Consider the following 22,212-nt stretch of genomic DNA (forward strand, 5'->3'; position numbering starts at 1 on the left):
CCCCCTGGATTTGCAAGGCAAAACCCAGACTGGATAAGAGGGGGGAGAGGCAAGGAAGAGGACAGACATGGTAGAAGTTTGCAAAATTATGCTTGGCATGGAGAAAGCAGATAGAGAAAAGTCTTTCTTCCTCTCTCGTAACACTAGATACCGTGGACATCCAATGAAGCTGAATGTTAGAAGACTCAGGACAGATAAAAGGAAGGACTTCTGCACACAGCACAGAGTTAATCTATGGAACTCACTGCCACAGGAAGCAGTGATGGCCACCAACCTGCATGGCTTCAAAGGGAGATTGGACATATCCATAGAGGAGAAGAGGGCTATCAATGGCTACTAGCCAGGATGGCTGTGCTCTGCCTTCAGTGGTGGAAGGCAGCAATGGTTCTCAATACCGGTTACAAAAAACCACAGCAGGGGAAAGAAACCTTGTAGTGGAGTAGAAGAGTGGGGGGGTGGGATTCACATCTGTCAATCAATGTGCCTCTTTGGTTTCCAGACACCAGGAAGTTTAGTTTGGTCAGAATCGAGTATACACTTCCAGAGTTAATGCTAAACACATTACTTCTGGTAAATGAGCCACCATAACCGCTAGAGGGCCGTGAAAATTTTTGTCCCAGGCTTTTTTAGACTCATCTGCCCAGGTAGTGGGATGCGGGTGGCGCTGTGGTCTAAACCACAGAGCCTAGGGCTTGCCAATCAGAAGGTCAGCGGTTCGAATCCCCGCAACGGGGTGAGCTCCCATTGCTCGGTCCCTGCTCCTGCCAACCTAGCAGTTCAAAAGCACGTCAAAGTGCAAGTAGATAAATAGGAACCGCTCCGGCGGGAAGGTAAACGGTGTTTCCGTGCGCTGCTCTGGTTCGCCAGAAGTGGCTTAGTCATGCTGGCCACATGACCCGGAAGTTGTATGCCAGCACCCTCGGCCAGTAAAGCAAGATGAGTGCTGCAACCCCAGAGTTGTCCGCGACTGGACCTAACGGTGAGGGGTCCCTTTACCTTTATCTTCACCCAGGTACTATCTGCAGCCCAAAGGGCACATTGGTTGCAAGATGTGAGCTATACAGTATTGGCATTCTTTTCAGCTCTCCTACCTCACAACTTGTGTTCGAATCGTGCTTGCATGCTTCCCACAGGCATCTGGTTGGCTACTGTGAGAACAGGATGCTGGACTAGGTGGGCCATTGACCTGATCCAGCAGGGCTCTTCTTATGTTCTCATGCCAGGGCACATCTCATGACTCTGGTGCTGCACTGTAATGGGGAACCCAGGATACTGCTTGATGCTGAGCCAGGCCACTAGTCCATCTAGTTCAATAGTGTCAACACTGACTGGCAGCAGTCTTTCCCCCTCCCCCAGTCCTGTTTGGAGATGCCCTTGGGAATTAAAGCTGGGACGGTCTGCATGCCAAGCAGATGCCCAGCTGCTGAACTATGGCCCTTCCCCAATTTCCGCCGTTCTGCACCTTTGCAAAATGTGCCCATTTGCCAGAGGAAGTGCACACACCCTCCCTGGTGAAAATAGCCACATTTTGGCACCTGGTGTGGAAAAGGAGGGGAAAACCCACAGGCACATGTGTGCAGCACATTGTTATGCCCTGCTGTGCTCCTGTTGACTTCAGCAGGGCTTGCAGAGAGGAGGCCTTCCTAGAGGATGCTGCCTGCCAGATCCCAGCAGCCTGCATCCCACTGTGCTCTGGCCCTTGAAATCTGTGGCTCTGGGCAGCTGCTTATCTACTTGCCTTGCAGCAGGGCTGGCCCTTGGAGAAAGGGAGAAGCCTAGCACCATCACAGGTGACAACCCTGGCAGCATGTAAGGCTAGTTGGAAATCGGCTGCAGGTAGCAAAACACGGCAGGCAGCAAACGGCACATGGCGATGTGCTGAAAATGCAGGCACAATCTCTCCAAAGCCGCCAACGGGGACGGCGTGCCGTAAAGAGCTGAACAGCCAGTCAGAAACTATGCAAGGAGCCTGGCATGTGGGATGCTTGCAACAGATGCTTTGGCACACAGTGCCAAGAGGGGGAGCTGGCAGTAGTCACAGTTGGAGGCTGTCAGTGGCAGCATTTGGAGCCCGAGCAAATCAAAGTAGCACCTGCTGGGGAAGCAGGAGAAGAAATGGCAATCAACCCAGAAGCAGGTAGCACAAATCTTCTTTTGAGCAGCGAGCTTCACCATCCTGATCATCATCATAAAATTGGAGAGTTGGAAGGGACTTCCAAGGATCATCTAGTCCAATCCCCTGCAGTGCAGGAATCACAACTCAAGAATCCCCGACACATGACCAAACAGCCTCTGCTTAAGAACCTCCAACAAAGGACATGCCACCACCTTTGGAGGTTGTCCGCTCAACAGTCAAACGGCTCTTACTGTCAGAAAGTTCTTCCTAATGTTGAGTCAGAATCTGCTTTCTTGTCGTTTGAATCCACTGGTTTGGATCCTCTGGAGAAGAAGGAAAGAAGATTGCTCCATCTTCCATGTGGCAGCCCTTCAGATATTTGAAGATGGCTCTCCCATCACCTCTCAGTCTTCTCTTCTCCAGGCTAAACTTACCTAGCTCCCTTCACTGTGCCTCATAAATAAGGTTTGGTTGCCGGACCCTTGATCATCTCAGTTGCCCTCCTCTACACATGTTCCAGCTTGTCAATATCCTCCTTGACCCGGGGTCCCCAGAACTGATCACAGTACTCCAGGTGTGGTCTGACCAAGGCAGAATAGAGCCGTACTATTACTTTCCTTGACCGGGATACTAGACTTCTGTGGATGCAGCCTGGAATAGCATTAGCTTTTCTGCTGCTGCATCACACTGTTGACTCATGTCAAGCTTGTGGTCTACTAAGACCCCTAGATATTTTCACATGTGCTACTGTCAAGTCAGGTCTCCCCCATCCTATATCCTATCCAGAGCCCTGCTGGATTAGATACGCAACAAAGGTGGAATCTAGACACATATAAAAAACACGGTGAAAATGCTCTTTTTAAAAGCGTTTTGGAAAATATATGGAATTTGCCATAAGCTCACCATCTCCATCTGGTGTCACGTTTGTAAAATGCACTTAAAACGTTATATTTGCAGCTGTACAGTGGGCACTCGGGTTGCGAACGTGATCTCTGCGGGATGCACGTTTGCAACCTGCGGCGGCGCATCTGCACACATGCGGGTTGCGATTCGGGCACTTCTGCGCATGCGCAAAGCGCGATTTAGCTCTTCTGCGCATGCGTGACTGCTGAAACCCAGAAGTAACCCATTCCGCTACTTCCGGGTTTTGCTGGGTGCGTAACCTGAAAAAACGCAACCTGAAGCGGCTGTAACCCGAGGTATAGCTTTATAGCTGAGTCCGTGGTCTCTGACCAATGCAAATGTCCCTGTGGGCTCAAACATTCCACTGGTGTTCTGAGGAGGCTCCTGGACTCAATCTCAGTCTCAGGTGTCATCAGTGGCCGGGTTTCACAACTCTGGATCCAGCAGTGATCTGGACACAGGGACACAGCAGAGGCACCAGAGGGAGGTTCCAGGTTCTGAGCTGACCACTGGAGATGAGGAGGCTACCCTGCCTGAGGCTGTCCAACAGGAATCCCCCAAGGAAACCCTACCCCAACTGCCAGGGCCTATAGGGCCAAAGCTCAGACTTGCCCCAAGCCACCAGACATCTCCCACTGCATATCACTAGTCCAGTGGCCCAGGGAGAAGGCAGGAGAAGCCTGTGGAATGGAGGAGGCATGCCCTTCTTCAGGTGCCAGGGCTGGTTTCTGTACCATCTTCAGCTGGCACACCGGCAGCCACCAAACCAGAAGAAGGTGGGTGCTTTGCTTACATCTAGGCTGGATTACTGCAGTGCATTTTGCATGGGGCTGCCCTTGGAGATGGTATGGAAGCTTCAACTAGGGCAGACTTGTAGGAGCCAGGTGCGCTGATCCTATCACACCCATCCTGCGCCCATGATGCAGGCTGCCTGTTTGCTTCTGAGCCAAATTTAAGGTGCCACTATTGGTCTTTAAGGCCCGCAGCATTTGATTTAGTGCAACAGTTTACATACACAACGTAACACCATTAGGTTACAAAGTATAATAAAACTCAACAATCAGAAAGCATACTTTTTAACACTTGTTAAAATAAACAAGTCAGCAGATGTTCAGCAGTTTCATTTTGTGTGTCTGGGACTGTTAGGAACTGAATCGGGGCATTTCGTTCAGCCACCTCATTTTCACCAAATAAACATACATATTTTTATGAAGCAATTTTTCCATCATCTAATGTTTGTTCTGCATGTTATTTTCATGATTATATGCTCTTTTATGCATACCTGCCCACAGCATACGCATTTTTGCACACTTTGCTGCCGAACTGCTTGGCAAAATTCAGAGGATTCCAAGGGAAAGTTGCATTTCAGTTCACCAAGTGCAAATGAGGTCGGTTTGCCTTTAAATGCAAACAGAATCAAATTCCTCCCCTTTCCCCTCCCCCTCCCTGTCACACCCCCTACTCATGGGATGGACCACCCTTAAGCCCAGCTTCCTGGGAAGGGAGGGAGGCTGCAGCAGCTCGTGGCTCATGGGTAGAGCTATAATTATCTACAGAGGCCTGATTTTATTTTGGGAAGGATCTGGCCCGCTGCCCAGGCCTCTCTTCCCAACAGCTAAACCCAGCAGGGCCAGACCTGTTGCAGAGACCCAGACTGCAGAGCAACATTCATCTTATCCATTCTTGCAGTTGTCCCCAGACACCTTTTTCACGTAGCACATGCTTCCCACAGGGGGCAGTGAGGGCCACCAACCCAAATGGCTTTGAAAATTCATGGAGGAGAGGGCCATTGAAGGCTAATAGCCAGAATGCCTATGCAGTCAGAGACAGGGATGCTTCTGAATACCAGATGCTAAAAACTGCAGAAGAGGAGAGGGCTTGTGTTCAAATCCTATTTGCCTGTTTCCCAAAAGAGGCATTTGGATGGCTACTGTGAAAACAGGGTGCTGGGATAGCTCAGTTGGTAGAGTAAAGGTAAAGGGACCCCTGACCATTAGGTCCAGTCGTGGCCAACTCTGGGGTTGCAGCGCTCATCTCGCTTTATTGGCCGAGGGAGCCGGCGTACAGCTTCCGGGTCATGTGGCCAGCATGACTAAGCCGCTTCTGGTGAACCAGAGCAGCGCACGGAAACGCCGTTCACCTTCCCGCCGGAGCGGTACCTATTTATCTACTTGCACTTTGACATGCTTTCGAACTGCTAGGTTGGCAGGAGCTGGGACCGAACAATGGGAGCTCATTCCGTCACGGGGATTCGAACCGCCCACCTTCTGATCGGCAAGTCCTAGGCTCTGTGGTTTAACCCACAGCGCCACCCGTGTCCCTTCAGTTGATAGAGTATGAGGCTCTTAATCTCAGGGTTGTGTGTTCAAGTCCCATATTGGGCAAAACACTCCTGCATTGTAGGGGGTTGGAGTAGATGACTCTCGTGATCCCTTCCAATTCTATGATTCTATGTTCTTATGTTCTCCATCCCTTTTAAGCCAGCCTTGCTTAATTTTTATTTTATTTTTAATAAACCAACCTTGCTCTTGTACCTTTGTTGCACCAGATGTGCAACAATTCAACAGGTGAAGCTCTTCCTGATGAGGTCCATTAGTATACCTGTCAGAGTGGCACATCCACCTTGAAGCCCTCAGGCAATTCTGTGGCCTTGCATAGGCACAATTAGCCAGAAGGGGAATTAAAACAGAGGTGGCACCCAAGGGTTTTTAATATATTCAATTTTTGTTTTCAAAATTCAGGGGAGGGGAGTCCACTGATAGGCAGACAGAAGCACAACTCTCACCTGCAAGGGCACGGGACCAGCAGACTTAAGGGTAGGGAGACGCATGCATACTTTTGCAAAAAATAATAATAGCTGACTAAAGACTGAGCATGCTCAGTCACTACAAAATGTTGATTGACTGCTGAGAGGTAAAAAAAACAGACAACCAGGTGGGAGAAGGAATGGAATGGAAAACAAAGGAGAAGGAAGAGATATTAAAAGGTAGAAGGAACTCTCTTGCTGTCTAGTGCTGATTGCACTTTAAAATGATCAAAACCTTTTTTAAAAATAAATAAATAAAATCACATGAAGTTAGACACTGAGCAGAGATGCTAACTTTTGTTGTTTCTCCCTGCTCAGCCACAGGCTGGGAAAGGGGTGAGGCTCAGAGGCAGAACATCTGCTCTGCATGTAGAAGGAACCAGATTAATAATAATAATAATAATAATAATAATAATAATAATTTATTATTTGTATCCCGCTGTCTGGCTGGGTTTCCCCAGCCACTCTGGGCAGCTTCCAACAGAGATTAAAAATACATTAAAACTTCAATCATTAAAAAATCCCCTAAACTTCCCTTAATTTCCAGGTAGGGCTCAGAGAGACCCCCTTGCCTGAAATCCAGGAGTGCCACTGCCAGGCAGCGGTGAGCTAGATGGACCAATGGTCAGACTTGGCGTAAGGCCGTTTCCTACATTCCTGTGTCTTAGGACACCTGCTTTGCATCCAGAAGGCCCCAGTTTCAATCCCCAGCATCTCTAAGTAGGAGTGGGAAAGGTGCCAAAAGGAAACCTTGGAGAGCTGCTGCCAGTCTGTGCAGACAATTCTAAGCTTTATGGGATAATGGCTCTAATACCCACACACCAAGGTTTTGTTAAGGGACCCCGTTTGAAGGGCTATATGTGATCAAGGAAAAACCTCCGCCCCATGGCCAAGATCCTTATACCCACAAGTAAGGGATTCTATAGCTATGATTCCTGCATTGCAGGGGGTTGAACTAGATGAACACTTAGGGTCCCTTTGAACTCTATAATTCTAGGATTTTAAGTTCCAGTCCCCAATGGTTTCCAGCAACATCGTTTAAGTTTCCGCCTGGTACTAGCAACGTCTGTTAATTGCCCCTTGTGATTGCTCTACTGTCAAAATCTGTTCCCACCGGATGTGGCAGAGGAAGCTTCAATTACAAGTTCCTTAATATTCATTTCCTTTTTTAAAAGTGCACTATTTTACTGTCATTAAAACTTGTCCACCCTCAGAACAGAAGTCAATTAGAAGAGAGTCTTCCTGCTGGCTAATCCTGCAGCCATCAACCTTGGTGGCCTCCACAACGTATAGAAAACAAAAAGATTGAAGAGGATTCTGGCAGAAGAATGCCTTGCCAGTTGTTAAGTCAACACTGCCACCTACCGGGTGAACTCAGATTGCTTGCATCCCTTTTCTATTGACATAAGATAGGAAATGTGCGGATGAGGGCAACTGAAGACGGAAAAGGGCCTGAGACCCAAGCCTTATGAGGAACGGTGAAGGGGGTTGGGGGTGTTTAGCCTGGAGAAGAGGAGACTGAGAGGTGATATGATAATATCATCTTCAAATATCTGAAGGGCTGTCACATGGAAGACGGAGCCAGTTTGTTTTCTCCGGCTCTGGAGGGTAGGACTTGAACTCATGGATTCAAGCTACAAGAATGGAAATTCCGACTAAACATTAGGAAGAACTTTCTGAGGGTAAGAGCTGTTCAACAGTGGAATGGACTCACTTGGAAGTTGGTGGAGGTTTATAAGCAGAGGCTGCATGGCCACCAGTCAGGGAGTCTTCAGCTATGATTTCTGCGTTGCAGAAGGGCTCCTTCCCGCTCTATAATTCTGCGATTCTATGCATCTAACTGGCCACATGGGTCCCAGTCAGACCTGTTTCCACAACTGCTCTGCATGTGCCAACTGGTCACACCTGAAGGCTGTTCAGGTTGGAAAATGAAGGGAATAAATTCGGAAGAAGATTATCTCCCTCTCTCATAACACTAGAACTCATCATGGACATCCCATGAAGCTGAATGTTGGAATATTCAAGACACATAAAAGAAAGGACTTCTTCATGCAATGCTGAGTTAAACTGTGGCGCTCGCTCCCGCAGGAGGCAAAGATGGCCACTAACCCGGAGGGTTTTAAAAGAAGATAAATTCATAATATGGCTATGAATGCCATACTAGCCAAAATGGTCATATCTTGCAACGGAACTGAGAGGCAACTGTTAAGATGGGCAACTAGGCAAGCAGCCCTGGCTATGAGACAGTATCCCTGAGGGCATTATTATTATTATTATTATTATTATTATTATTATTGGTATGAGAGCCAGTGTGGTGTGGTTATCAGTGTCAAACTAGGTCCTGGGAGATCAGTGTTTGAATGATGCTCACTGGGTGACCTTGGGCCAGTCGTGCCCTCTCAGCCTAACCTAGTCATAGAGTTGTTGTGAGAGCCTAATAGTTATTTACACCTCCACCCCACACCTGCCCCACCTGGAATAAATAAATTAAATAAATAAATCCTTATGACTTGTCAGCCACTTGTCGCACAATAGATGATATCTGGGTGACTTACAATGCACCTCTGAGCGCCAGCATAGCCCAAAAATACTTTAGAATAAAAACACACACAGCTCATTGAAATCTACAAAGCACCCCCCCCCCCCATGGCAGAGACAAGGTTCAGCAGCTCAAACTCACAGCAAACGGCATCATCATAGCCCAACAAAGGTCTAAGAGTGGGGGCAGAAAAGATGTCAAGGACAGCACCAGGCAGACTTCACTGGGGAGAGAGTGTTCTACAGGCAGGGTGCCACAACCAAAAAGGCCCTGCTCTCCCTTGCCATCACCCTCTGAGTCTCCACTTAAAGGAAGCTCCCAGAGAAGGGTGTCAAGATGAAGACCTAAGAGTCTGGTTGGGCTCATAGCCAAGGAGAGGCGTTCCAGAAGATATTGGGGTGCTGAGCCATCAAGAGCTTTGTAGGTCAGAAGCCATCATTTTGAATGGGGTGTGGAAACCTAGGTTTCCCTTCTGCAATGTGGGACACCTTCATCCTCCTCAGAGTCTTCCACTTGAGTCAGATGCCTAATGTACTCTCTGACTAACGGGAGAACCATCCGTTAGTCAGATATGCACAAATTATGAATTAGCATAGAATAACTTTCTGAGAGTTCAACTTTTCCCCCTCCAAGCTAGCATCCCTGGATCCTCAGTTCTGTTGAATTAATTTGACCAAATAGTTCTAATTCTCTTTTGATTAAATGTGAAAAGAATTGTTACCATTTTGAATTGTGTTCTGTTATGATCTTCCTGCGCGGGTCTTGCCATCTGTGATTATGAATAACACTTTCTAAAGGGGCCCTAGGGGTGAGTTTAGGGAACCAAAAGCTTGGGGACCAAACCTAAAGTGTGATCTTTAAGGGTAAGAAAATTACTATTTTGCTGTCTACTTTTAATCCACCCTGTACCTCCTGAAGAAAAGAGCAGACCTTACCTCCCTCAAGGGGGTTGGGTCCAATCCAACTGGGCGGGCAAGTCACTCAAATACTAAACTGCTGAAGGGAACGTCACACAGAAGGTCCCTCTTACCTCTTCGTCTGGTGGGTTCAAGGAGGCATCGTCCCAAGCAGGGAAGAGGTTGGAGAGATGGGCGGTCAGGAGGTGGCAAGGACGAGAAAGAGAAGGGACCAAATTAGTGCAGCGTCACACCCAAGAGGTAAGCAGAGGGGCTTTGCAGGAGCCTCAGAACCCCCATGGCTGTCAGGATGGATGCATTTGGGCGACTAGGGAGAGCTGGCTCATTCTCCTTCCCCCCATGAGAAACACCCCACACCCATCCATTGCATCCATCCCAAAATACATCCATCTCAGTCCAGGGAATCCCAACAGCTGTGGCGCTTCCAGTGCAAACACAGAGTTCCCAAATCAGCTGATCCAGCATGCAGTGCCTGACTTTGCCCCCTATCAATACTAGATCCGGCCCTTGCCCTGCAAGGCTCCATCCTATGATCTCCCAGACTCTGCCCTTTGATTTCAGCCGCAGGGAGAAGGAAGGGGGTGCGATGGGGGCTGACCGCCCCGGGTCTCACCACTGAGGGGGGTGACAAAATGCCGGGGCCTGCAGCACGCCCAAGCCACGTGTCTCTCCTGGGAGTGGCGCTGTGGCTTGGGCACCTGCAGGTTCCAAATGGTCCGCCTGCCGTCTCCCCCACAGTTGTAGGGCGGCTGAGTGGGAGGAGGCAGGCAGACTCCTCGGAGGCCCCGTCCCTGGGCACAGGGCACAAGCGCCACCCCAGGCGCCCGATTGGCTTGCTCCGCCGCTGTTCAGCCACAAAAGATATGGCAGCTCTTAGCATTTGTGTCATTATGATGATGACTACTACTATTACTACTAGTGGTATTGTTTTAGTCGTCGTTGCTATTAATGAGATGACGATGATGATTGAGTTATTATAGTTCCACCCATGTACAAGGCTCTGTACACAATTAGAATAAGAAATTCCACCCTGGAGGGTATGCAGCCCCAAACAACAAATTTAAACAATAAAAAATCAATGCTTTAAAATGTGTAATTCACAATCCACAGCACCGTGTATAATAAAACTCGCTAACCAGCCCCAAAGGCCTTAGGAAAAAAAGATGAGTTTTAAAAAGAGACTTAAAAACGTATGAAGTGAGGGGGCAGCCCACAAATGTTCCAGAAGACGATTCTAAAGATAATGGGAGAATGAACTCTGCTGACCAGTCCTGGCCCTTTGACCATCTTTCAGTGCTGCTCCTGTCTTCCCTTAACCATGCCACTCTGAGCCACAGGAAATTCTGGGTAAATTCAGAATTGCTGGCTCTGAGTGACTGATTGGCTAATACCATTACCAACATAAGAAGAACCCTGCAGGATCAGGCCCATGGACCATCGAGTCCAGCATCCTGTTCTCCCAGTGGCCGACCAGATGCCCCCAATGGGAATCCTACAAGCAGGACTTGAGTGTAACAGCATCACTCTCCCCTACAACCTAATTGTATGTTGCAAATCAGTTTCTGGTTTTAGGGGGGGGGTGGCAGCAAGCAACGAGGATTCTGTCTTAGCATTTCCAGAGGGCTAGACATCCGCTTACAGAGAAGACAATGAAAAGCCTTGTGGTGCCTTGAATGTTGGAAGATTCACGGAATACTGAATCCAATACAGTGGTACCTTGGGTTAAGTACTTCGTTCCGCAGGTCCGTTCTTAACCTGAAACTGTTCTTAACCTGAAGCACCACTTTAGCTAATGGGGCCTCCCGCTGCGGCTGCGCCGCCGGAGCACGATTTCTGTTCTCATCCTGAAGCAAAGTTCTTAACCTGAAGCACTATTTCTGGGTTAGCGGAGTCTGTAACCTGAAGTATATGTAACCTGAAGCGTATGTAACCCGAGGTACCACTGTACAGTCATACCTCGGGTTGAATGTGCTTCAGGTTGAGCGCTTTCGGGTTGCGCTCCGCGGCAACCCGGAAGTAACGGAGCACGTTACTTCCGGGTTTCACCACTCGCGCAAGCGCAGACGCTCAAAATGACATCACGTGCATGCACTGAAGAGGCAAAACGCGACCCACGCACATGCAGACACTCCATTGCGTCTTATGTTCCATTCAGGATCTACATGGCTTTAAAAGAGGATTGCGCCAATTTATGGAGGAAAATAACGCTATCGGTGGCTGCTATCCATTGTGGCTCTGCTCTGCCTCCATAGTCAGAGGCGGCAATGCTTCTGAATACCACTTGCTGGAAACCACAGGAGGGGAGAGGACTCAGGTCCCGCTTGCAGGTTTCCCATTTGGCCTCTGTGAGAACAGGATGCTGGACCAGATGGGCCATTGGTCCGATCCAGCAGGCTTATATTGTGTCCTTATGTCCTCCAGCCCACCTGTGGTGTGAATCAGTGGAAGAATGACAGGGTTTTAATGGGCCATGCTTGTGCACTAACCAGGGGAGGGGCAAAGCTGTCAATGTTTTTCTCTGCTCGTTATCTTTATCTATGTTATTATTTATTGCATCCCTACGCAACCTTCTTCTCCAGGGAGTGAATGGTTCTCCCTTCTCCTCTCACTTAATCCCCACAACAACCCTGTGAGGCAGTGGCTGGCCCCCAAGTTCCCCACCCAGTGAGTTTTGTGGTCGACTTAGCCTACCTCACAGGGTTCTTCTTGGCATTAATTGAAGAAGAGGGAGACCCACGTGCATGCCGCCTTGAGCGCCTCAGAGAAAAAAGTGGAAAGAACTAAATGTGCGTGAACGTCAAAGAACATTTGCCACTAAAAATGAAAGGGACGGGAAAGAAACCATGACTTTGCACAGGCTAACAGAAACAAAGAAAAAATGTCTACAGCCAAGGCCTGCAAGGGGGGTGCATCAGATATAATGAAGAACCTCAAAATGTTTGACAACTCTTTGGTAAGTCCTCTGCTGTTAATGAAGAATTTAGGGTATCTTCTACAGAATACAGTGGTACCTCGGGTTAAGTACTTACCGGTAATTCATTCCGGAGGTCCGTACTTAACCTGAAACTGTTCTTAACCTGAAGCACCACTTTAGCTAATGGGGCCTCCTGCTGCTGCCGCGCCGCCGGAGCACGATTTCTGTTCTCATCCTGAAGCAAAGTTCTTAACCTGAAGCACTATTTCTGGGTTAGCGGAGTCTGTAACCTGAAGCGCATGTAACCTGAAGCGTCTGTAACCCGAGGTACCACTGTATTGATTCGGCTGCTGTGTAATGGGACATGCTTCTCTTCTGATAGCAATTTATTTTTTTTAGTGTGTTTATTTCCCACCTTTTTCTCTGAGGAGTTCAAGGTGGTGTGCACATGGTCTCCCCTTTTTCATTTTATCCCCACAACAACCTAGTGAGGGAATTTACTCGGAAGCCCTGCTGTGTCCAGTGGGGTTTACTCCTAAGTCAGGATCACGGCACTACTTAAGACTCCCCACTTGCTAGTCAAGCAGCAGCGAATGGAATAACTAGAAAATGGGCAACGCCTTGCTGGGAGGAGCAGCAAGTTTTTGTTAATCTGTGACACCGAACACACCCCCCGATTTGGCCCTGGTCCTACATCTTCAGGGCTTGCAGGAAAAGGATCCCAGGAAGGGACAATTTCAGGAAAGGCCACAGAGCCATTTCAGCACAGACACACAATGACAAATCAAAACAGGAACTCTGCTTTCTTTCCCTTCCCTCTCGCCCCCTGGGATTGCGCTCCAAAAACACCCACCTTTCAGCCACCAGAGAACGTCCGTGTGCATCTCGTCCGAGACATCTAGAACAGAGGAAGAGGGAAAGAAGCATTAGGAGCTGCAGTGCAGCATCGGAGAGGAAGGGAAGCTAGCCAGCCAGCCTGGGGATCCTGCTTGCGGGATTATTTTTATTGGCCAGGCTCCTGAACTCAGGAGGAGAAGAAGGAGTCAAAGGCTGGCGTCCGCACCACCTCCTTGCCCGGGGAGGAGAGGCACTCTGGCGAAGCCGAGCCCACAGTGGTGGCAGAGAAGGTGGCACAGGCCCCACGCCTTTCCCAGTGGCAACCTTGAGGGTCTTCACAAGCTGTTCTGCCCCTCGAAAGCTGAGAACCAGGGCCTTGTTTTGGCTCGGATCCAGCCCTGCTACCAGCAAACAGAGCCAGCAGCTTGCATGAGGGTTTGGGAGAGGGATATATGTGGGGGCTCCCCAAGATATTGTCAGACTCCAACTCATCCCCAAACTTTGGGCATGCTGGCCCCTGGGGCTGGTGGGATGTAGGGAAATTAACCTTTTAGTGGGGCAGCATCTATTTTCTGGAGCTCCCTGCCTTCTGACATCAGGGGGTACCAGAGCTCTCCTCTTTTTGGTGCCTGCTAAAAGCGTTTTAGTTTAGGCAAGCTTACCCAGGCAGGTAGAATGCTGACGGACGTTTTGCTGTTTTGGGTTTATTGCTGGTTTTGATTCTTTTAAAATGTTTTAAAGAGTTGGTTTCACTGATAATTTTATTGCTTTACAGTGGTCCCTTGGTTCTGAAATGTCTTGGTACTCAAACAACTTGGAACCCAAACACTGCAAACCCGGAAGTAAGTGTTCCGGTTTGTGAACTTTTTTTGGAAGCCGAACGTGCTTCGTTTTGAGTGTTATGCTTCTAATTGGAGTGCCACACTTCTGTTTTGAGTGTTACGCCGAGGTCTGTCTCAGCGTTTTTTGTTTTTGCGTTTTTGTTTTCGTGGCTCTTTTTTGTGACTGTGTGAAATCCAGTCCAGCTACTGATTGATTGATTGTGTGACTGCAGTACATTGTTTATTGTTTTCATTTTATGAATCAATGGTCTCATTAGATAGTAAAAATTCATGCTAAATTGCTGTTTTAGGGGTTGTTTTTAAAAATCTGGAACGGATTAATCCATTTTGCATTACTTTCTATGGAGAAGTGCGCCTTGGTTTTGGAACGCTTTGGTTTTGGAACGGAATTCGGAACGGATTAAGTTTGAGAACCAAGGTACCACTGTATTCTCTTTGTAAACTGCCTTGAGGGTTTTGTTTTGTTTTTACAAAATAAATAAGTAATAACAGCAGCAACAGCAACAACAGTAATCTTCCCCTCTTGTCTCTTCCAGGCCCCCTCCAAACAAGGATTCGTTGGCCCCACCTGCCATTGCCTCTGGCACCCCCTAGTGTCGGACTCTGTGCCTTACACACACATACACAACCATTCCCAATGGGCAGCAGCTGCCACTGGTGGCAAAGCAACCTGCTTGGCATGCAGAAGGTCCTTAGTTCAATCCGTAAGGGCATCTCCAATTAATGTTACACTGCACTGTGACCCTGACTCTGCTGACCTGAATGAGTGCCATATGTAGGATCGTGCTTGGAAGAGGTGGAGAAATCCCATCCTTTCCTCATTTTAAGGTGGAGCCACCTGATCCGCACTTCCCAAATCAATCTGCCTACCAAAACACAGTTCATCTTACAAAATTCGCATTTCTCTGAAATTTGCAATGCATTTCTCCATCCAAGCAACATGTGCAGAAGTGCATGTACTTGGTGCAGTAAAGTGTGCATTAAAAGGCATATGTCTGGCATAATGACATAAAGAAATGCATTTCATATGGGGAAGCTGTTTTGCCAAAACAAGTAGATTATGCAATATTACATGCAATAAGGTGTATATTGGGAAGAAATCACAGTAAAATGCTGGTGAATTTTCATGGGGATTTTTTTTATTTAATGCAAACTGTGAAAATATGGAATGAGAGAGACTGAAAAGGACACTTCAGTATTTTTTCTGCCTTGCCCTTAGATGAACAGGAACTAGACTGAGAGCCAGCCCTACCATAAGGCAGGTTGAGACAGCGACCTTGGGCAGCAATTTTTTCACACGGGGCTGACCAAAGGCCTTCTGTTGACTGAATTTATACCCTGCCTTCTTCCCAAAGGAGCTTGAGTGGGGAGAAGGTGGTGCCAACCTCCAAACTCATGGATGGAACTCAGCTGAACAGGCAGTGGGATCCTTCTTCAGAGTGAGGCAGCAGCCTCAGGCGGCAGGTGCCGTAGGAGTGGCAAACAGCAGTCCTGCAACCCTTCCTCCTGCGCCCCCTAAGCTGCCCTCCTGCCTCAGGCGCAGTTGGGGATGTTGTCAAAATAAGAGTCATTTGTGAGTCCAGTCAGATTCTGTATGTCAAATGGGGGCGGGTATCATCTTGTCCTTTGCCTCAGGCGGCAAAATGTATTGGACCAGCCCTCACCGGGTCTGATGACTGCACTACTGTGTCCAGCCCTGCCTACCTCAGCACTGGCCACTCTGACTGGCAGCAGCAGTACCTCTTCAGAGTTTCAGGCAAAGAAACCTACCTAACTTGGGACACCAGGAATGGAACGCAGGACCTTCCACATGCAAACGGGTAATCATAGATTTGCAGAACTGGCAGGGACACAAAGGGTTATCTAGTCCAACCCCTTACAATGCAGTAATCACAGTTAAAGCTGATTTCATGTTGTTGTTGTTATTGCTGTTATTATTATTATTATTATTATTATTATTATTATTATTTTGGAACTAACGGGGTGGAGGGGGGGCTTTTTATTTCATCTCTGCAAATCCACCTTGCCTCTGATGAGCGCAGCCTCCTCTGCCCTCCTCTGCCCGGCCTGGTGGCATGAGATGCAGCCCAGCAGACTCCTGCAACATACCCACAAAGAAAGCACTAAACCTCAGGGGGTCCTTCCCTCGCCGCAGGTTGATGAGGTCATCGGCCTCACTGCTGGGGCCCACACACTGCGGCCTCTGGTCCAGGTGGGCAGACGGCTCTTCAAAACACGCTGGCTGTCTTGGCAGGTCTTGGCTTGAGGTGGAAATGGCATCCTGCGGCAAACGCAAGGCTTCCTCCAGCTCCCCAGGAAAAGCCACCGCGACCTTTGCTGGGTCCGGAGCCGGCGGGCTGCTTAACATCTCCCTCAAGTCCGGAGCTAAGCTGGAGCGAGGCTTCTCCCTCAAATCTGGAGCTGGCAAGCTGCAGGGCTTCTCCCTCAAATGCAGAGCTAAGCTGGGATGCTTCTCTCCAAAGTCTGGAGCTGGTAGGCTGAGGTGCCTGTCCATCACATCCGGGGTGGGAGGGCTTTGGCCTGGCTGGAGCAAAGGCCACCAAGTTGACTGAGGCCCAAACTTGCTTAAGGGCCTTGGAGGCAAGAGTCCCCAGTTCACGGTGGCCTCTGGATCCGACAAGGGCCTGGGTCTTGCTATGGTGGCGGTGGTGGGCTGAAGAGAACCTCTCGGAACCTGATGGGCATCAAGGCCAGGTTCTGACTGGGTCCAAGCTGGCCCAAGGCTCCCGTGCTGTGGGGTCTCCCTGACGAGGGAGCCCCTGTGTGGAATATCAGTCCCTGGAGGGGCGGACCGGCTGAGGGCTGCCTCCATTTCTTTATGAAAAGGGCACCTGTACTCAGATTCGCTCTCTGGGTGGGAAGCAGGTCTGTAGACAGGCTGGAATTCTTGCGGCAGAGAGTCAGGCCAGGGGGGCACACGAATTGTGGATTTGGGGACTGTTTGGAGGGGGGTCCTCTTGGCTTCGACATCTTTCAGCAAGGAGACCCTTCTTGCCTCAGGCTCCTGAGGGACGGATCCCCTTGGAGCCGGTTCGAGCCGGGCTTGGAGGGAACTTTTTCTCTGTTCGGCGGTGGAAAGGGGTTGCTGGCCAGTTGGCTCATGCCCCGGGGAGAGAGCCCGCTTCCAAGCATCCTCCATCTCCTGGTGCATTGGGCAGCGATACTCAGATTCATACACAGGGTGCAGGGAAGGCCTGTAGATGGCCTGGATTGGTTCAGACCTTGCCTGGAGGGAGGTCCGCTTCGCGTCTGGCTCCCTGGGAGGAGAGCTCCTTCGGCGGGTGGGTTCAGGGGGTGGTTCAAGGGTGCCCCGCCTCGGATCTGGCTCCCTGGGAGGAGAGCTCTTCCGGCGGGTGGGTTCTTGAGGGGGCTCATGGGTGCCTCGCCTTGCGTCTGGCTCCCTGGGAGGAGAGCTCCTTCGGCGGGTGGGTTCAGGGGGCGGTTCAGGGGTGACCCGCCTCGTGTCTGGCTCCCTGGGAGGAGAGCTCTTCCGGCGGGTGGGTTCAGAGTGCGGTTCAAGAGAGCTCCTCCTTGCTTCAGCCTCTGTGGGGAGAGGAAGGGCCAACCACACCTCTGCTTGAGGAGAGTCGCTCTTTGGGAAAACGGAGACCTTGTAGGCCGGTTCCGTCTGGGTCCACTCATCCTTGGGGTTAGGGACGTGTTTGCGGATGAGTTTCCGAGGTGGCTGGCAGGTGTCCTGTGGTCCCAATTCCAGTGCCAGCTGGGGAAACGCCTTGGGCACCTGAAAGGATTCCCTCTTTGGGGGATTTACTTGTGCAGAATCCTCCCTGGGACTTGCCATAGGCCTCAAATAGCTCTGGGTTGTCACCTGGGGCAAGTCACTCGGATTTGGGGAGATGGGGATGCATCTGTTGTCTACTTGGGTTCTCCCTATTCTGGATGCAGCCCGGGACCTCTGGTAGATTTCCTCCCGTTGTGAATTGAGGCTCTGTTGCATCGCCATCAGCATCTGACTGTTCGTCATGGTGAGCTGCCCCGGCTGGATGGAACACTTGCCGCACCGGTAGTCCACCACCGGCTGAGGGGAGATGTTCCAGATGGACGTCCTCCCTCTCTGCGGAGGACCCCCGAAGGAGAGCTCGTTTTCTTCCTGACACCCTGACCTCAAGGCAGGTCCCTGGGAGAGCTCACTCGCTCGGCGGGATGAGGTCCCAGCTGGGAGTTCGCCCCCTTTTGGCGAGGAGGTCCTGCTCCAGAAAGCGTCGCTTCCTCTGTAGGGAGAATTGTTCCGCGGAAGGTCACCCGGTTGTTGGTAGAATGAATTCTCGGAGACCCCACTCCCTCTCCGCAGAGAAGGGCCCAGAACGAGGTGGTTTGGCCCTCTTGGAGCAGACGGCCTTCGGGGTTCCTCGGCCCCCCTCTGAGAAAGGGTGCCCTGGGAGACCTCGCTTCCCTTCCGTGAAGAGGCAGCCGGCGGAACGGACAGTCTCCGAGGAGCCTCGCTGACGCTTCCCCTCTGGGGCAATGCATTCTGGGACAGTTCACTTCCTCGCCGAGGGGAGGTGCTCTGGCCTGCATCGCTCCCTCTGGGGGGCGAGGAGCTTCTGAGAAACTCACTGGCTCTCTGAGGGCTGCTCCCTCGATGGGACCGGGTGCCGGAGGCTCCTTCTCGTCGAGGGGACGTGTTCCTCTGGGTCTCTCTGCTTCGCCGGGGAGAGCCCTGGCGGGGCTCTTGGGCTACGTTGGCGGGAACAGGCAGAACCATCCTGGCGGGCGACCCCTTCTCATTGGAGCCCATGGCGCCGCTGGCTTCCCCTGGTCCTCCTCCGTTGGGGCACAAGCCCTGCCGGCAGTGCTAAGCACAGGTGATCTTGGGCCCTCCATAAAGCACCTGGTTGTTCTGGGAGCATCTTCAAGGGCCCCTTCATTTCCACAGCTCGGCAGGGTCCTGGCAAGATCACAAAGCCGTGATGTCATCCTGCTGGACTGTGATGTCATCAGACACAACCCTGAGGACCTGCCTAGAAGCCATGGCCTCCTCTCCTATGCACGGCCCTTCAAAGCACTGCATCTCTCTGACCCTGCAATGTTGGCCCTGCATCCCCAGGTCCAAAATGATGAAATTTCCCTGCAGGTCTGAACAACTTTAAAGGGCTTTTTTTCAACCAGGACTCACCGGAACTGAGTTCCGGCTCCTCTCAGTGGGCACCATTGCCAGGATGGCGTTCATGGTGAGTTCCCTCTTTTAATAGAAAAATAGCAGTGACCGTTCCAGAGCTTAGAGACAGTTGAACAGACGCCTTTGAAAGGTGGTGGACTCTCCTTCCTTGGAGGTTTTTAAGCAGAGGCTGGATGGCCATCTGTCATGGATGCTTTACGTGTGATCCCTGCATTGTGTTGTTGTTGTTGTTTAGTCGTGTCTGACTCTTCGTGACCCCCTGGACCAGAGCATGCCAGGCACTTCCGTCTTCCACTGCCTCCTGCAGTTTGGTCAAACTCATGCTGGTAGCTTCGAGAACAGTATCCAACCATCTTGTCCTCTGTCGTCCCCTTCTCCTTGTGCCCTCCACCCTTCCCAACATCAGGGTCTTTTCCAGGGAGTCTTCTCTTCTCATGAGGTGGCCAAAGTATTGGAGCCTCAGCTTCAGGATCTGTCCTTCCAGTGAGCACTCAGGGCTGATTTCCTGAAGAATGGAGAGGTTTGATCTTCTTGCAGTCCACGGGACTCTCAAGAGTCTCCTCCAGCACCATAATTCAAAAGCATCAATTCTTTGGTGATCAGCCTTCTTTATGGTCCAGCTCTCACTTCCATACATCACTACTGGGAAAACCATGGCTTTTACCCTGCATTGTAGAGGCCCTATAATTCTAAAGGTAAAGGTAAAGGTACCCCTGCCCGTACGGGCCAGTCGTGTCCGACTCTAGGGTTGTGCGCCCATCTCACTTAAGAGGCCAGGGGCCAGCGCTGTCCGGAGACACTTCCGGGTCAGGTGGAAAGCGTGACGAAGCTGCCCTGGCGAGCCAGCTCCAGCGCAGCACACGGAAATGCCGTTTACCTTCCCGCTATAAAGAGGTACCTATTTATCTACTTGCACTTTATAAACGTTTATAAAGATGCCAGTTTTGAACAACACCGGTCAATGCACTAGAACAGGGGTGGTGAACCTTATGCCCGATGGCTGAATGTGACCCTCCAGGCCTTTATGTTTGGCCCTCAGAGTGCTCCCCAACCCAAGCCCCTCAATGGGCCCGCTTTTGCCTGGCTGGGATGCATCCTTGAATTCTGTTCTTACTCCTTTTTTTGTCTGGATGGAGGACTGTCTGTGGGTGTGTAGACACTAGCCTACTATACAAAGGTAAATTTTGCCTTGGCTGCTCCACCCAGTTTTCCTCTGGCCACACCCACCACTGGCAGGTGACCCTCAGGAGGTTGCCCTGAGGGGAATGTGGCTCTCGGACTGAAAAAAAAATTGTTTCCTCATACTATAGGAAGAGAGCTAACAGAGATTCAGCCCAAACTACTGGTAACATTTAAGAGAAACGCCTTTGAATCATTGAATTGTAGAGCTGGGACCGATAGGGTCATCTAGTCCAACCCCTGAAGTGCAGGAATCACAGTCTCCATTTGCTGGGTTCCTGGAAAGTGTTCCAAAGAGATGGGGTCACCACCAAAAAGGCCCTGCAGCTGCATTTCCCTACACTTTCTGTGGCAAAATGATGGAAGCACTTAGGTGGCCTGGCAGGTGGGAAAAGCACTCTCCTAAACCCCAGGCTTCGCAATCTGTGCTTTTTTCTTACAACAACCCTGCGAAGTGGGCAATGCAGTTATTCCCACTATACATGTGTGAACTGAATCTCTGTGTTAATTGCTCATTGACTGACTGTATATTATTAGAAATTTTATTGTAATATTATTACTATTATGAACTTGTAACCTACTAAGTTCTACTCAGAGTAAACCCGTTCAAATTAAAAGACCTAAGTTCATCATGTTGTTAATTCCAGTGAATCCGCTCTGAGTAGAACTTAATTGGAGACCACCCATTATTATTCTTAGTTTTTCACTTTTTCTATTTTTTTTTAAAGTTTCACAAGAAAGAAAAAGTACTCAAGAACAAATGAAGATGCACGGTAGGAAACCATCCTTAAATAATTTTTAAAAGTCCACAGTCAAATTAAAAGCCGAGACCAGCAAAGTTCAGTACTTAGTAGAATACCATCATTGATGTTTAAAGAAGATTTACTGCAAACACCTGGAGACGATCTTATCATTTATTTGTTTGTTTATTGATTTATTTATCATTTTACTATGTTAATCTAGCGCAACTCACTGGTTGGATCCCTGGCTTTCACCTAGCCAGCCACCACAGCTTCTGACATTGCTCATAACCAGCAGGAGGCGCCTTCACAAGAGCTGAGCATCAGGCGATGATGGGAATCTTCAAGGAAGATCAGCACAAGTCCAAGACTTTTCCGTGGAGACTGTTTACCCCAAGGCTGGCTGGCCCATTCAGGCCCCAATATCACCACAGGAAAGTGTACATTTGAATTTAAACTGCTATGAGGTTTTTTTCCCCAAAAAACAACAAAACATTGGTTTTGTTTGTAAAAAAATTAATGTAACTTGCTTTTAATGTTTTTCTTAAAAAAGGTATTTTAAATGACTATTTTAGACTGCGTTGAAAACCTCTGAGAGGCCTTTTGTCCTAGTAAGCAGAATATAAATTTTGTTAGATAGTCCTGCACGGTTTTTATTAGCTGTATTTTAATAGATTTGCTTTCTACATTGCATTAAATCTATTAGAGTTTAATTACTTTTAAACAATTACCTACATGCTTTTAGCTTTTTGTATCCCCCCCCCCCCCCGTTGTTTAAATTTGTGTAAATCGCCTTGAGTCGCAGTCTGGGAAGAAGGCATGATAGAATGGAACATAATAAATAATAAAGATCAAGATCAAATACAAAAAAAAAGTTTTCCTCCTGTCTCTTTTACCAGCTATCTCACAATTCCTGCACCAACTGAGTGTGTGTCCCCCTCTGTGTAGAATTGTAGAATTGTAGAGGTGGAGGGAACCTAAAGGGTCATCCAGTCCAACCCTTTGCAATGCAGGAACTGGTGTGATTGTGGTGTGAATGTGTAAATGCACCAGTTGCCTGGTGCCTAAGGAGTGTTAAGTAGCCTCGGCTACTTCTGACCACACCTACTGCTGGGATGTGAGCCCCAGAGGGTTGGGGCAGCAAGAAGATTCAGGTGCACACATTCAGACGTTGCTCTTGAGGGGTGCGAGATCGAGTATGAACACACAAGCGTGAGCTTCTTCTAACCCCAGGAAACCAACTCTGGTTGGGCCAAGG

General features: G+C 49.5%; 1 protein-coding gene across 1 annotated transcript; it reads right to left on the reverse strand.

The window, feature by feature from the left end:
* Positions 1 to 15,873: 15,873 nt before the first annotated feature.
* LOC308464495 (uncharacterized protein) lies at positions 15,874 to 19,083 on the reverse strand (the record flags this gene model as incomplete). The annotated part of the gene is made up of 1 exon (XM_080983836.1): positions 15,874 to 19,083. The coding sequence occupies exon 1, from the start codon at positions 18,652 to 18,654 to the stop codon at positions 15,874 to 15,876; it is 2,781 nt and encodes a 926-aa protein (XP_080839962.1). The 5' UTR covers positions 18,655 to 19,083.
* Positions 19,084 to 22,212: the final 3,129 nt, after the last annotated feature.

This window comes from Podarcis pityusensis, assembly GCF_964106645.2.
Source record: "Podarcis pityusensis genome assembly, chromosome: 15".
Lineage (NCBI taxonomy): Eukaryota > Metazoa > Chordata > Lepidosauria > Squamata > Lacertidae > Podarcis > Podarcis pityusensis.